This window comes from Elephas maximus, chromosome 9, assembly GCF_024166365.1.
Source record: "Elephas maximus indicus isolate mEleMax1 chromosome 9, mEleMax1 primary haplotype, whole genome shotgun sequence".
In the NCBI taxonomy this organism is placed as follows: domain Eukaryota; kingdom Metazoa; phylum Chordata; class Mammalia; order Proboscidea; family Elephantidae; genus Elephas; species Elephas maximus.
Genome location: NC_064827.1, coordinates 79,731,216 through 79,744,731, shown reverse-complemented (window position 1 = coordinate 79,744,731; position 13,516 = coordinate 79,731,216). Strand labels below are relative to the sequence as shown.

General features: G+C 45.5%; 1 protein-coding gene across 2 annotated transcripts in view; it reads left to right on the top strand.

Moving 5' to 3' along the window:
• The window catches only part of ZER1 (zyg-11 related cell cycle regulator), a 42,556-nt gene that overhangs the window by 14,974 nt on the left and 14,066 nt on the right, over positions 1-13,516 (top strand). The window contains exons 2-8 of one of the 2 annotated variants that reach the window (XM_049896045.1): positions 8,372-8,623; positions 9,996-10,146; positions 10,331-10,767; positions 11,101-11,277; positions 11,804-11,918; positions 12,054-12,200; positions 12,593-12,760. In XM_049896045.1, the coding sequence (XP_049752002.1) occupies positions 8,466-8,623; positions 9,996-10,146; positions 10,331-10,767; positions 11,101-11,277; positions 11,804-11,918; positions 12,054-12,200; positions 12,593-12,760 (1,353 nt within the window). In that variant the 5' untranslated portion in view covers positions 8,372-8,465. Of the gene's footprint in view, positions 1-8,371; positions 8,624-9,995; positions 10,147-10,330; positions 10,768-11,100; positions 11,278-11,803; positions 11,919-12,053; positions 12,201-12,592; positions 12,767-13,516 lie in introns of both variants that reach the window. The other variant, XM_049896044.1, reaches the window with a different exon arrangement.

The following is a 13,516-nucleotide window of genomic DNA, read 5'->3' as shown; positions in this document are numbered from 1 at the left end:
ATGATGCCTTCCAGATTCCTTCATGTTATAAAATGTTTCATGAATTCATCATTGTTCTTTATTGATGAGTATTCCATTGTATGAATATATCATAATTTATCCATTCATCCATCGATGGGCACCTTGGTTGTTTCCATCTTTTTGCTATTGTAAACAGTGCTACAATGAACATGGGTGTGCATGTATCTGTTCGCATAAAGGCTCTTATTTCTCTAGGATATATTCCAAGGAGTGGGATTGCTGGATCGTATGGTAGTTCTATTTCTAGTTTTTAAGGAAGCACCAAATCAATTTCCAAAGTGGTTGTACCATTTTACATTCCCACCAGCAGTGTATAAGTGTTCCAGTCTCTCCACAACCTCTCTCTCCAACATTTATTATTTTGTGTATTTTGGATTAATGCCAGCCTTGTTGGAGTGAGGTGGAATCTCATTGTTGTTTTGATTTGCATTTCTCTAATGGCTAATGATCATGAGCATTTCCTCATGTATCTGTTAGCTACCTGAATGTCTTCTTTAGTGAAGTACTTGTTCTTATCCTTTGCCCATTTTTTAATTGGGTTATTTGTCTTTTTTTTTTTTTGGCTTAAAACAACAGAAATTTATTCTCTCACAGTTCTGGGGGCCAGAAGTCCAAATTCACCATGTCAGTAGTGCTGTTCTCTCTCCAAAGGCTCTAGGGGAGGATCCTTGCTTGCCTCTTTCAGTTCTGGTATCCCCAGGCATTCCTTGGTGTGTGGCAGTGTCACTCCAATATCTGCCTCTCTCTTTCCATGGCCTTCTCCCTGGTTCTCTGTGTCTCTTCCCCTCTTCTTTTTTTTTTTTTTTAATAATTTTTATTGTGCTTTAAGTGAAAGTTTACAAATCAAGTCAGTCTCACACAAAAACCCATATACACCTTGCTACACACTCCCAATTACTCTCCCCCTAATGAGACAGCCCACTTTCTCCCTCCACTCTGTCTTTTCGTGTCCATTTTGCCAGCTTCTGACCACCCCCCATCTCCCCTCCAGGCAGGAGATGCCAACATAGTCTCAAGTGTCCACCTGATCCAAGAAGCTCATTCCTCACCACCATCCCTGTCCAACCCATTGTCTAGTCCAATCCACGTCTGAAGAGTTGGCTTCGGAAATGGTTCCTGTCCTGGGCCAACAGAAGGTCTGGGGGCCATGACCACCAAGGTCCTTCTAGTCTCAGTCAGACCATTAAGTCTGGTCTTATGAGAATTTGGGGTCTGCATCCCACTGCTCTCCTGCTCCCTCAGGGGTTCTCTGTTGTGTTCCCTGTCAGGGCAGTCATTGGTTGTAGCTGGGCACCATTTAGTTCTTCTGGTCTCAGGCTGATGTAGTCTGTGGTTCATGTGGCCCTTTCTGTCTCTTGGGCTCGTAATCACCTTGCGTCCTTGGTGTTCTTCATTCTCCTTTGATTCAGGTGGGTTGAGACCAATTGATGCATCTTAGATGGCTACTTGCTAGCGTTTAAGACCCCAGATGCCACTCTTCAAAGTGGGATGCAAAATGTTTTCTTAATAGATTTTGTTATGCCAATTGACTTAGATGTCCCCTGCAACCATGGTCCTCAGACCCCTCCCCCTGCTACGCTGGCCTTCGAAGCATTCAGTATATTCAGGAAAATTCCTTGCTTTTGGTTTAGTCCAATTGTGCTGACCTCCCCTGTTTTGTGTGCTGTCTTTCCCTTCACCTAAAGTAGTTCTTATCTACTATCTAATTAGTGAATGCCCCTCTCTCACCCTCCCTTCCTCCCCCCTCTTGTAACCACAAAAGAATGTTTTCTTCTCAGTTTAAACTGTTTCTCAAGTTGTTATAATAGTGGTCTTATACAATATTTGTCCTTTTGCAACTGACGAATTTCACTCAGCAGAATGCCTTCCAGGTTCCTCCATGTTATGAAATGTTTCACAGATTCCTCACTGTTCTTTATCGATGTGTAGTATTCTATTTGAAACCCTGGTGGCGTAGTGGTTAAGTGCTACGGCTGTTAACCAAGAGTTTGGCAGTTCAAATCCGCTAGGCGCTCCTTGGAAACTCTACAGGACAGTTCTACTCTGTCCTACAGGGTCGCTATGAGTCGAAATCGACTCGACGGCAGTGGGTAGTATTCCATTGTGTGAATAACCATAATTTATTTATCCATTCATCTGTTGATGGGCACTTTGGTGGCTTCCATCTTTTTGCTATTGTAAACAGTGCTGCAGTAAACATGGGTGTGCATATATCTGTTTGTGTAAAGGCTCTTATTTCTCTAGGATATATTCCAAGGAGTGGGATTGCTGGATCATATGGTAGTTCTATTTCTAACTTTTTAAGGAAGCGCCAAATCGATTTCCAAAGTCATTGTACCATTTTACATTCCCACCAGCAGTGTATAAGTGTTCCAATCCCTCTACAGCCTCTCCAACATTTATTATTTTGTGTTTTTTGGATTAATGCGAGCCTTGTTGGAGTGAGATGAAATCTCATTGTAGTTTTGATCTGCATTTTTCTAACGGCTAATGATCGTGAACATTTCCTCATATATCTGTTAGCTACCTGAATGTCTTCTTTAGTGATGTGTCTATTCATATCTTTTGCCCATTTTTTAATTGGGTTGTTTGTCTTTTTGCAGTTGAGTTTTTGCAGTATCATGCAGATTTTAGAGATCAGGTGCTGATCAGAAATGTCATAGCTAAAAACTTTTTCCTAGTCTGTAGGTAGTCTTTTTACTCTTTTGGTGAAGTCTTTGGTTGAGCATAGGTGCTTGATTTTTAGGAGCTCCCAGTTATCTAATTTCTGTTCTGCATTGTTAGTAATGTTTTCTATACTGTTTATGCCATGTATTATGGCTCCTAGCATTGTCCCTATTTTTTCTTCCATGATCTTTATCGTTTTAGATTTTATATTTAGGTCTTTGATCCATTTTGAGTTAGTTTTTATGCATGATGTGAGGTGTGGGTCTTGTTTCATTTTTTTGCAGATGGATATCCAGTTATGCCAGCACCATTTGTTTAAAAGACTGTCTTTTCCCCATTTAACAGACTTTGGGCCTTTGTCAAATATCAGCCACTCATAGGCGGGTGGATTTATGTCTGGATCCTCAATTCTGTTCCATTGGTCTATGTATCTGTTTTACCAGTACCAGGCTGCTTTGACTACTGTGGTGGTATAATAGGTTCTAAAATCAGGTAGAGTGAGGGTCCCACTTTGTTCTTCTTTTTCAGTAGTGCTTTACTTATCCGGGGCCTCTTTCCCTTCCATATGAAGTTCGTGATTTGTTTCTCCATCTCATTAAAAAATGTCATTGGGATTTGGATTGGAATTGCATTGTATCTATAGATGGCTTTTGGTAGAATAGACATTTTTACAATCTTAAGTCTTCTTATTCATGAGCAAGGTATGTTTTTCTACTTATGTAGGTCTATTTTGGTTTCTTGCAGTAGTGTCTTGTAGTTTTCCTTGTATAGGTCTCTTACATCTCCGGTTAGATTTATTTCTAAGTATTTTATCTTCTTGGGGGCTACTATAAATGGTGTTGATTTGGTGATTTCCTCTTTGATGTTCTTTTTATTGGTGTAGAGGAATCAAACTGATTTTTGTATGTTTATCCTGTATCCTGATACTCTGCTGAACTCTTCTATTAGTTTCAGTAGTTTTCTTGAGGATTCTTTAGGGTTTTCTGTGTGTAAGATCATGTCATCTGCAAATAGAGATATTTTTACTACCAATCTGGATGCCCTTTGTTTCTTTATCTAGCCTAATTGCTCTGGCTAGGACCTCCAGCACAATGTTGAATAAGAGTGGTGATAAAGGGCATCCTTGTCTGGTTCCTGCTCTCAAGGGGAATACTTTCAAACTCTCTCCATTTAGGATGATGTTGGCTTTGTACAAATGCCCTTTCTTATGTTGAGGAATTTCCCTTCTATTCCTATTTTGCTGAGAGTTTTTATCATGAATAGGTACTGGACTTTGTCAAATGCCTTTTCTACATCAATTGATAAGATCATGTGGTTCTTGTCTTTTGTTTTTATTTATATGATGGATTACATTCATTGTTTTTCTAATGTTGAACCATTCCTGCATACCCAGTATGAATCCCATTTGGTCACGGTGAATTATTCTTTTGATATGTTGTTGAATTCTATTGGCTAGAATTTTTTTTTAATAATTTTTATTGTGCTTTAAGTGAAAGTTTACAAGTCGTCAGTCTGTCACATATAAGCTTATATACGCCTTACTCCATACTCCCACTTATTCTCCCCCTAATGAGTCAGCCCACTCCCTCCTTCCAGTCTCTCCTTTTGTGATGGTTTTGCCAGTTTCTAACCCTCTCTACCCTCCCATCTCCCCTCCAGACAGGAGATGCCAACACAGTCTCAAGTGTCCACCTGATACAAGTAGCTCACTCTTCATCAGCATCTCTCTCCAACCCATTGTCCAGTCCCTTCCATGTCTGATGAGTTGTCTTCGGGAATGGTTCCTGTCCTGGGCCAACAGAAAGTTTGGGGACCATGACTGCTGGGATTCTTCTAGTCTCCGTCAGACCATTAAGTATGGTCTTTTTATGAGAATTTGGGGTCTGCATCCCACTGCTCTCCTGCTCCCTCAGGGGTTCTCTGTTGTGCTCCCTGTCAGGGCAGTCATCGGTTGTGGCCGGGCACCATCTAGCTCTTCTGGTCTCAGGATGATGTAAGTCTCTGGTTCATGTGGCCCTTTCCGTCTCTTGGGCTCATAGTTATCGTGTGACCTTGGTGTTCTTCATTCTCCTTTGATCCAGGCGGGTTGAGACCGATTGATGCATCTTAGATGGCCGGTTGTTAGCATTTAAGACCCCAGATGCCACACTTCAAAGTGGGATGCAGAATGTTTTCATAATAGAATTATTTTGTATTGGCTAAAATTTTGTTGAGGATTTTTGCATCTAAGTTCATGAGGGATATAGGTCTGTAATTTTCTTTTTTTTTTTTGGTATGTTTACCTGGTTTTGGTATCAGGGATATGCTGGCTTCATAGAATGAGTTTGGGAGTATTCTGTCCTTTTCTATGCTCTGAAATACCTTTAGTAGTAGTGGTGTTAACTCTTCTCTGAAAGTTTGGTAGAACTCTGCAGTGAAACCTTCCGGGCCAGGGCTTTTTTTTTTTAATTTTTATTGTGCTTTGAGTGAAAGTTTACAAATAAAGTCAGTCTTTCACACAAAAACTTATATACACCTTGCTACATACTCCCAATTGCCCTCCCCCTAATGAGACAGCCTGCTCCCTCCCTCCACTCTCTCTTTTCGTGTCCATTTTGCCAGCTTCTAACCCCCTCTACCCTCTCCTCTCCTGGCAGGAGATGCCAACATAGTTTCAAGTGTCCACCTGATCCAAGAAGCTCATTCCTCAACAGCATCCCTCTCCAACCCATTGTCCAGTCCAATCCCTGTCTGAAGAGTTGGCTTTTGGAATGGTTCTGTCCTGGGCCAACAGAAGGTCTGGGAGCCATGACCACCGGGGTCCTTCTAGTCTCAGTGAGACCATTCAGTCTGGTCTTCTTATGAGAATTTGGCGCTTGCACCCCACTGCTCTCCTGCTCCCTCAGGGGTTCTCCGTTGTGTTCCTTGTAAGGACAGTCATCGGTTGTAGCCAGGTACCATCTTAGTCCTTCTGGTCTCAGGCTGCTGTAGCCTCTGGTTTATGTGGCCCTTTCTGTCTCCTGGGCTCGTAATTACCTTGTGTTCTTTTTATATATATATATAATTTTTATTGTGCTTTAAGTGAAAGTTCACAAATCAAGTCAGTCTCTCACACAAAAGCCCACATACACCTTGCTACACACTCCCAATTACTCTCCCCCTAAGGAGACAGCCTATTCTCTCCCTCCACTCTCTCTTTTCGTGTCCTTTTCGCCAGCTTCTAACCCCACCCACCCTCTCATCTCCCCTCCAGGCAGGAGATGCCAACATAGTCTCAAGCGTCCACCCGTTCCAAGAAGCCCACTCCGCACCAGCATCCCTCTCCAACCCACTGTCCAGTCCAATCCCTGTCCGAAGAGCCGAGGGTTTTTTTTTTGTTGGAAGTTTTTTGATTACCTGTTCAATCTCTTCTTTTGTTATGGGTTTATTTAGTTGTTCTACCTCTGTTTCTGTTCGTTTAGGAGGTAGTGTGTTTCTAGGAATTCATCCATTTCTTCTAGGTTTTCAAATTTGTTAGAGTACAATTTTTTGTAGTAATCTGGTATGACTCTTTTAATTTGGGTCTGTTGTAATATCTCCCATCTCATTTCTTATTCGGGTTATTTTCTTCCTCTCCTGTTTTTCTTTTGTCAGTTTGGCCAATGGTTTATCAATTTTGTTAATTTTTTCAAAGAACCAGTTTTTGGTCTTGTTAACTCTTTCAATTGTTTTTCTGTTTTCTATTTTATTTAGTTCTGCTCTAATTTTTATTCTTTCTTCTGGTGCCTGAGGGTTTGTTTTGTTGCTCTCTTTCTGTTTGTTCAAATTGTAGGGATAATTCTTTGATTTTGGCCCTTTCTTCTTTTTGTATGTGTGCATTTATTGATATAAATTGACCTCTGAGCACTGCTTTAGCTGTATCCCAAAGGTTCTGATAAGAACTGTTTTTATTCTCATTGGAGTCTTTGAATTTCTTTATTCTGTCCTTCATATCTTCTATAACCCAGTTGTTTTTGAGCAGGGTATTGTTCAGTTTCCAAGTTTTTGATTTCTTTTCCCTGCTTTTTCTGTTATTGATTTCTACTTTTATGGCCTTATAGTCAGAGAAGAGGCTTTGTAATATTTGGATGTTTTGGGTTCTGCTAAGGCTTGCTTTAGACCTAACATGTGGTCTCTTCTGGAGAATGTTCCATGTGCACTAGAAAAGAAAGCGTACTTGGCTGCTGTTGGGTGGAGTGCTCTCTGTATGTCTATGAGTTCAAGTTGGTTGATTGTGGCATTTAGCTCTTCCGTGTCTTTGTTGAGCTTCTTTCTGGATGTTCTGTCCTTCACTGAAAGTGGCGTGTTGAGGTGTCCTACTATAATTGTGGAGCATCAGTTTCTTTTTATGGGTTGTGATTTTTTTGCATGTATGTGCCATTTAAGAAATCATTGCCTACCACAAAGTTATAAAGATGTACTCCTGTGTTTTCTTTTGGGAGCTCAATTGTTTTACCTTTCACATGTAGGTCTGTGGTCCTTCTCAGATTATATGCATGAGCAGAAGTTTCTTCATTTCAATGCAGATGAATTTTTCATTTTTTCCCTTATGGTTAGTGCATTTTGAGCCTATTTAAGAAATGTTTACATACCCTAAGGTCATGAAAACAGTAGGCACCTTTGCTTTTTTAATAACAGTTTTATTGTGATATAATTTATATACCATAGAATTTATCTGTTTAAAATACATAATTCAGTGGTTTTAGTATATTCACAGAGTTATGAAACCATTACCACAGTCAATTTTAGAACATTTTCATCACCCCAAAAAGAAACCCCTAGTTATTAGCTGCCACTCCCTATTCCCCCCTCCACCCAGCTTTAGGCAACCCCTGATCTAACTTACTTCTGTCTCTGTAGATTTTTCTGTTCTGGACACTTCTTGTAAATGGAATCATATCATATGTAGCTTTTTCTTTAAGACTTTTTGCACTTAACATAATGTTTTCAAGGTCCATCCATGTCGTAGCATAAATCTGTATATCCTTCCTCTTTATGGCTGAATCAATATTTACTGTATGAATGTTCCACTTTTTGTTTATCCATTCATCAGCTGATAGACATTTAGGTTGTTTCTACTTTTTGGCTATTATGAATAATGCTGCTGTGAACATTTGTGTACAAGTTTTTATGCATATATATTTCATTTCTCCTAGGAGGAGCCTTCTCTTTTTTTACTGTAGTAAAGATATAACAGAAAGATTGCCATTTTAACCATTTTTAAATGTATGATTCAGGAGCCTTTTTTAAATCATACACCAAGAGATTTGGTGATATCGTGTCTATAAAGCCTTTGCCCTGCTAAGCATTCCATCAGTGATAGCCGGATACAGGTTAGGAAGTACCCATAGCAAGGGACATCCCAGCGTAGCTGTTAAGATTGTGAGGAGCGTGTGGTGAAAAGCCGTATTTATCCCCACCCAGCATTCAGTCCCCAACACAGGCTTCATGAAGGCACAGAGATACTTGGACAAGCCCTCATCCTCTTTGCAGGTCAAATCATGCAGAGATAGTGGTATAGCAGAAAGGGGTAAGAAAAAGTCAGGAGTTCTGGGGCCTACCCCTGCTGAGCTGCTGATTTGAGTGTTTCCCTGCTCAGACCTCAGTGTCCCTGCTCAGAGAGTGATCATAGCTGATGCTTCTGGCCCTTAAGTGTGGCTCACTTGGCTTCTCTCCCATTCCCCAGGCTGCAGCTCCGTCAATGATCCTGTGAGTATTGAGGAGTCACTGCTGCCTCTGGGGGCCCCTGCGCTGGAGTGGCTCACCTGCCTGCCCCCAGCATGGCATCTGACACTCCCGAGTCCCTGATGTCCCTCTGCACCGACTTCTGCCTGCGCAACCTGGATGGCACCTTGGGCTACCTGCTGGACAAGGAGACCCTGCGGCTACATCCAGACATCTTCCTGCCCAGCGAGATCTGCGACCGGCTTGTCAACGAGTGAGCAGGGCCAGCACTGGGGTGGGAGAGTGAGTCTTAGCATCAGCGAGTGTGGAGAGAGAATGTGCACCATGTGGAGGTGTGGAGATGGATGTGTGAGTGGGTGTGCAAGCACATGGATATTTGTGGGTACAAGAGAATATTGATGTGTCTATCCATAACGGTAAAGGCCTGTGTCTGCGTGGTGGTGTATGAGGAGGAGGGGTGTACACGTGAAGGAATGGTGTGTGCGCACCTGTGGGCTTATACAGCACAAGGGTATGTTTAAGTTTGAAAGCGCATGTTTGGTTTTGTGTGCGTATGTGCATGAGTGTCTGTGTCTGTGTGTCTGTGTGTGTGTGTGTTTGTATGAGAACAGGCTAGTGAGTTTATAAACTAAGTGAGAATGGACACATGCGGGTTTACATGCCAGTACCGGAATAATGGATTCATGATCAGGGGTGAATCATTCAGAACGTCTTTAAACAGCCCTTCCGAGGGACTCCTCACTGATAGGGGCTCCTAGAAGCAGACTGACTGCCAGGAACTCAGCCTAGGTGCCCAGAAGGGAAATCATTAGCCCAGACAATTGCACATGAAAGTGGGAACTTGTCTGCAACCTGAGGACAGAGCCAGATTTGTACTAATATTCTGAGCCTTCAGTGTGGGGCAGGCACTAGGTTGGAAGTTTTGCAGACGAGAATTATGTCCATTTTACAGATGAAGAAACTGAGGTTCAGAGAAATTCAGTTACTTGTGGGAAATTGCCCAGGTAGTGAGCTGCCAAGCCAAAATATAGATTCCAGAGTGTTTGGATTCAAAGCCTCTCCACCAGCCAGTATTCTTGCATGAGCTCATACCTCAATAGCATATTATTCAGGGCTTGCCCTGTATCTAGCTGGGAACTCCAAACCACTTGGCTTAATTGTCCTGTTTGAAAGGGTCCTGGGAGGGGTTGACAAAGGAACTAGAAGCTGGCTTAAAGAAGATGATGAATGTGGACATGGAGGTGGAGCTGCTGCTGCGACTTGGGTGGGGAGGAGGGTACATGACAAGAGTGTGTGTTTGAAGACAAAAACAATGTGTATGTGTTTGTTACGGGATTATATATGGGGGAAGGAGACAGGATTTGTTATTGATAAGAGGGCCCTTCATCACCAGAAGGTCACTCAGAGAGTGGCCTTTGGGCTCCTGGTTCCTGGGGCACCCTTAATTCCAGAGGTGGCTTGCATGTAGTGTAGTCAGGATCCAAGCAGATACTATTAGGAGGAGGAGGAGGAAGCTGCTGCTGGGGTGATCAGGGAAGCCTTCAGGGAAGGGAGGATTTTTGCTGGGCCTTGGAGGGAGTGTGAGGATCCCTGTGCTCCTCCCCTGAGCCTTTCTTCTCTCCTAGGTATGTGGAACTGGTCAACGCCGCCTGCAACTTTGAGCCACACGAGAGCTTCTTCAGCCTCTTCTCAGACCCCCGCAGCACCCGCCTCACCCGCATCCACCTGCGTGAGGACCTGGTGCAGGACCAGGATCTGGAAGCCATTCGCAAGCAGGTGAGCCCTGCATTGCCAGGGTACCAGGATGCCATGGGGAGGCCAGCCAGGAAGGGTCAAACCAGGAGTTGGGGCAGGGCCACTCTAGCCCAAGAATCCCCAAACCCCTCCAGAGCTCCTCCCCACTATGAGGCTTAAGGCAGCCAGAGGGCGGAGGTCGTGACAGGGCTGTGCCTGCCATCAGGACTTGGTGGAGCTGTACCTGACCAACTGCGAGAAGCTGTCCGCCAAGAGCCTGCAGACACTGAGGAGCTTCAGCCACACCCTGGTGTCACTGAGCCTCTTCGGCTGCGCAAACATTTTCTATGAGGAGGAGAATCCAGGGGGCTGTGAAGACGAGTGTCTCGTCAATCCCACCTGCCAGGTGCTGGTTAAGGACTTCACCTTTGAGGGCTTTAGCCGCCTACGTTTCCTCAACTTGGGCCGCATGATTGATGGGGTCCCAGTAGAGTCCCTGTTGCGGCCACTCAACTCGCTAGCCGCCTTGGACCTCTCAGGCATTCAGACAAGTGATGCAGCCTTCCTAACCCAGTGGAAAGACAGCCTAGTATCCCTTGTGCTCTACAACATGGACCTCTCGGATGACCATATCCGTGTCATTGTCCAGCTGCACAAGCTGCGGTGAGCTGCCCAGCCCATACCTCACCAGGGCTGTGTTGGGGAGGCACCGGAAGGGAGGGAATGGGTGTTGTCAGTCCCAGAGGGTTCGTGAGTGAGCCCCTGGCCAGGCAGAGCGGGGAGGTGGAAGAGACAGTCCCATTCCTTAAACCCAGTGTTCAGTTGAACTGGGACTATTCAGGGCACCTGGGTCCCAGCAGGTTTTTTCCCCAGAATGCTCTGGAGCAGTCGTGGCAGGGATGGGCCCTCCGTGCTGTGGACTGAGGGCACAGAGGTCTACAAGACAGCCCCAGCCTGTGTCTAGCTCCTGACCTGCAGCCCCACCCTCATCTCCAGACACCTGGATATCTCCCGAGACCGCCTCTCCAGCTACTACAAATTCAAGCTAACTCGGAAAGTTCTGAGCCTCTTTGTGCAGAAGCTGGGAAACCTGATGTCCCTGGACATCTCTGGCCACATGATCCTGGAGAACTGCAGCATCTCCAAGATGGATGAGGAAGCAGGACAAACCAGGTGGGGCTTTGGGCAAGGAGCTCCTGGGAACCACCTCCATGGATTTGGGCGGGGAGTCATGCAACAAACATTTGCTCTTTCTGCCAAATGCTGTGCCCAGTACTGGAGATAAAGAAATGAATCTGGCTCTGCCCTCTCAGAGTCCGTGTGAGCTAGTGGAGGGCAGACAAGTACATAGGTCATTATAAGGGCTGTGGCTGGGGGAGTACAGAGCTCTGGGGTTGCCCTGAGGATCAGGAAGGAGGAAGCAGGAGAAATGGCATCCAAGCTGTCCTGAAAGGTCATTATGAGTTTGCTGGAGAAAAGGTGTTCTAGCAGAGGGAACAGCATGCACAAAGGCTGGAAAGGGAGAGCATGAGCAACTGGGAAATTACCAGACGCTCAGACTGACTGGAGCACAGTGTGGGAGTGGTGTTAAGAAATGAGGCTGCAGGGCCTAGCCACTCCCAAGGAGAGGCCCTCCTTTGCAGTGAACCCAGGGCAGTCCCAGGCCCCAAGCCACTGACCCAGCACCTTCTTTCCCCAGCATTGAGCCATCCAAGAGCAGCATCATGCCCTTCCGGGCTTTGAAGAGGCCCCTACAGTTCCTTGGGCTCTTCGAGACCTCTCTGTGCCGCCTAACGCACATTCCGGCCTACAAAGTGAGAGGCAGGGAGAGGAGCAGGGTGGAATAGGGAGCCCGGGAGAAGGGAGAAGGGAGGAGGCTGGGGCCGGAGGCTCAGGGGATCCCACCACCTGGCCTCTTATGGATTGTTCTGAACATGCCCAATCTCCAGGTAAGTGGTGACAAAAATGAGGAGCAGGTGCTGAATGCCATAGAGGCCTATACAGAGCACCGGCCAGAGATCACCTCACGAGCCATCAACCTGCTTTTTGACATCGCACGCATTGAGCGCTGCAACCAGCTGCTGCGGGCCCTGAAGGTCAGCCCCAACCCTCAGGCTCCTGTCCTCATCCAACACCCTGTCCTCATCCCAGGGCACTGGCAATCCTTCCTCCGGAACCCCAACTACTTCACCCCCATACCCCCCACCCCCCCACCTCCACACCCACTGCAGTGCATCTCTGGCCTTCTTCAGGCTCCACCCTCATACCTTGCTCCACCCAGGGCCCTAGAACACAACAGTTGGGCCACTACTGCCATGGCCCCGCCCTAGTTCTGCTCGGTCATCTCAGTTTCTGCCCTCAGAGAGTAAGATGGGGTAAGCCCTGCCCTAGAGAACCTGCCCAAGCCCAGCTTAAAGAGCCCTGGACCTGTCACAGTACAGCTTTAACAGGATTTGCTAACCTGGGCTCCTGTCCTGTTGCTCTACAGCTGGTCATCACAGCCCTCAAGTGCCACAAGTATGACAAGAACATCCAAGTGACAGGCAGCGCTGCCCTCTTCTACCTGACCAATTCCGAGTACCGCTCAGAGCAGAGTATCAAGCTGCGGCGGCAGGTCATCCAGGTGGTGCTGAATGGCATGGAATCCTACCAGGAGGTGACGGTGAGCCCCCAACCCACCAAGGCCCGCATGCTCCAGCCCCAGCTGCCCCTTTTCCTGTTCACCCTCTGCCACAGCCCTGCCCCTGAGTGCCACGCTGGCTCTTTCTCTCACCTGGCTCTGCACGGCCTCCTCCCAACCCTGTTTCCCACTGCCTCAGTCCTTGCCCAGACTTCCCACCTGCCCAGTCCTCCTGTGCTCCTACTGCCATCTTCATCCCTGATTAGACTTGGCTCCACTCAGAGACCTTGGGGCCTGTCCTCCTGCCCCAGAGCCTCTGCTTGTGCTGTCTGCCCAGTCATTCTCCCCAGCAACACTCTGCTGGGGCTTACTTTTTTTAATAGCTGCCTTTACTATAAATCTATTTTATAAAAACAGTACACACAGTATGATCCCATTTACTAAACATATATGCATAGACTAAAATCCAGAACAATATATATCCAGTGTTAATGATGGCTATCTCTGGGTGGTGGTGGGGTTACGGGTGGTTTTTATTTTCTTCATTTTGTATATATGTATTTATAATTTTTCTACGGTAAATTTTCTATTACTTTTATAGTAGTAAAAGTAATAAAAATGACAGGTAATCCCCCCCCGCCCCGGCCCAGAGATAGCCATCATTAACATTGGATAGCCGTTGTTCTGGGTTTTAGTCTATGCATATATGTGTAAGTATGTGGGCTCACACTGTGTGTACTTTGTGTAACACGGATCTTTAATCCAACAGTGCCTTAGGAATATGAACATTCC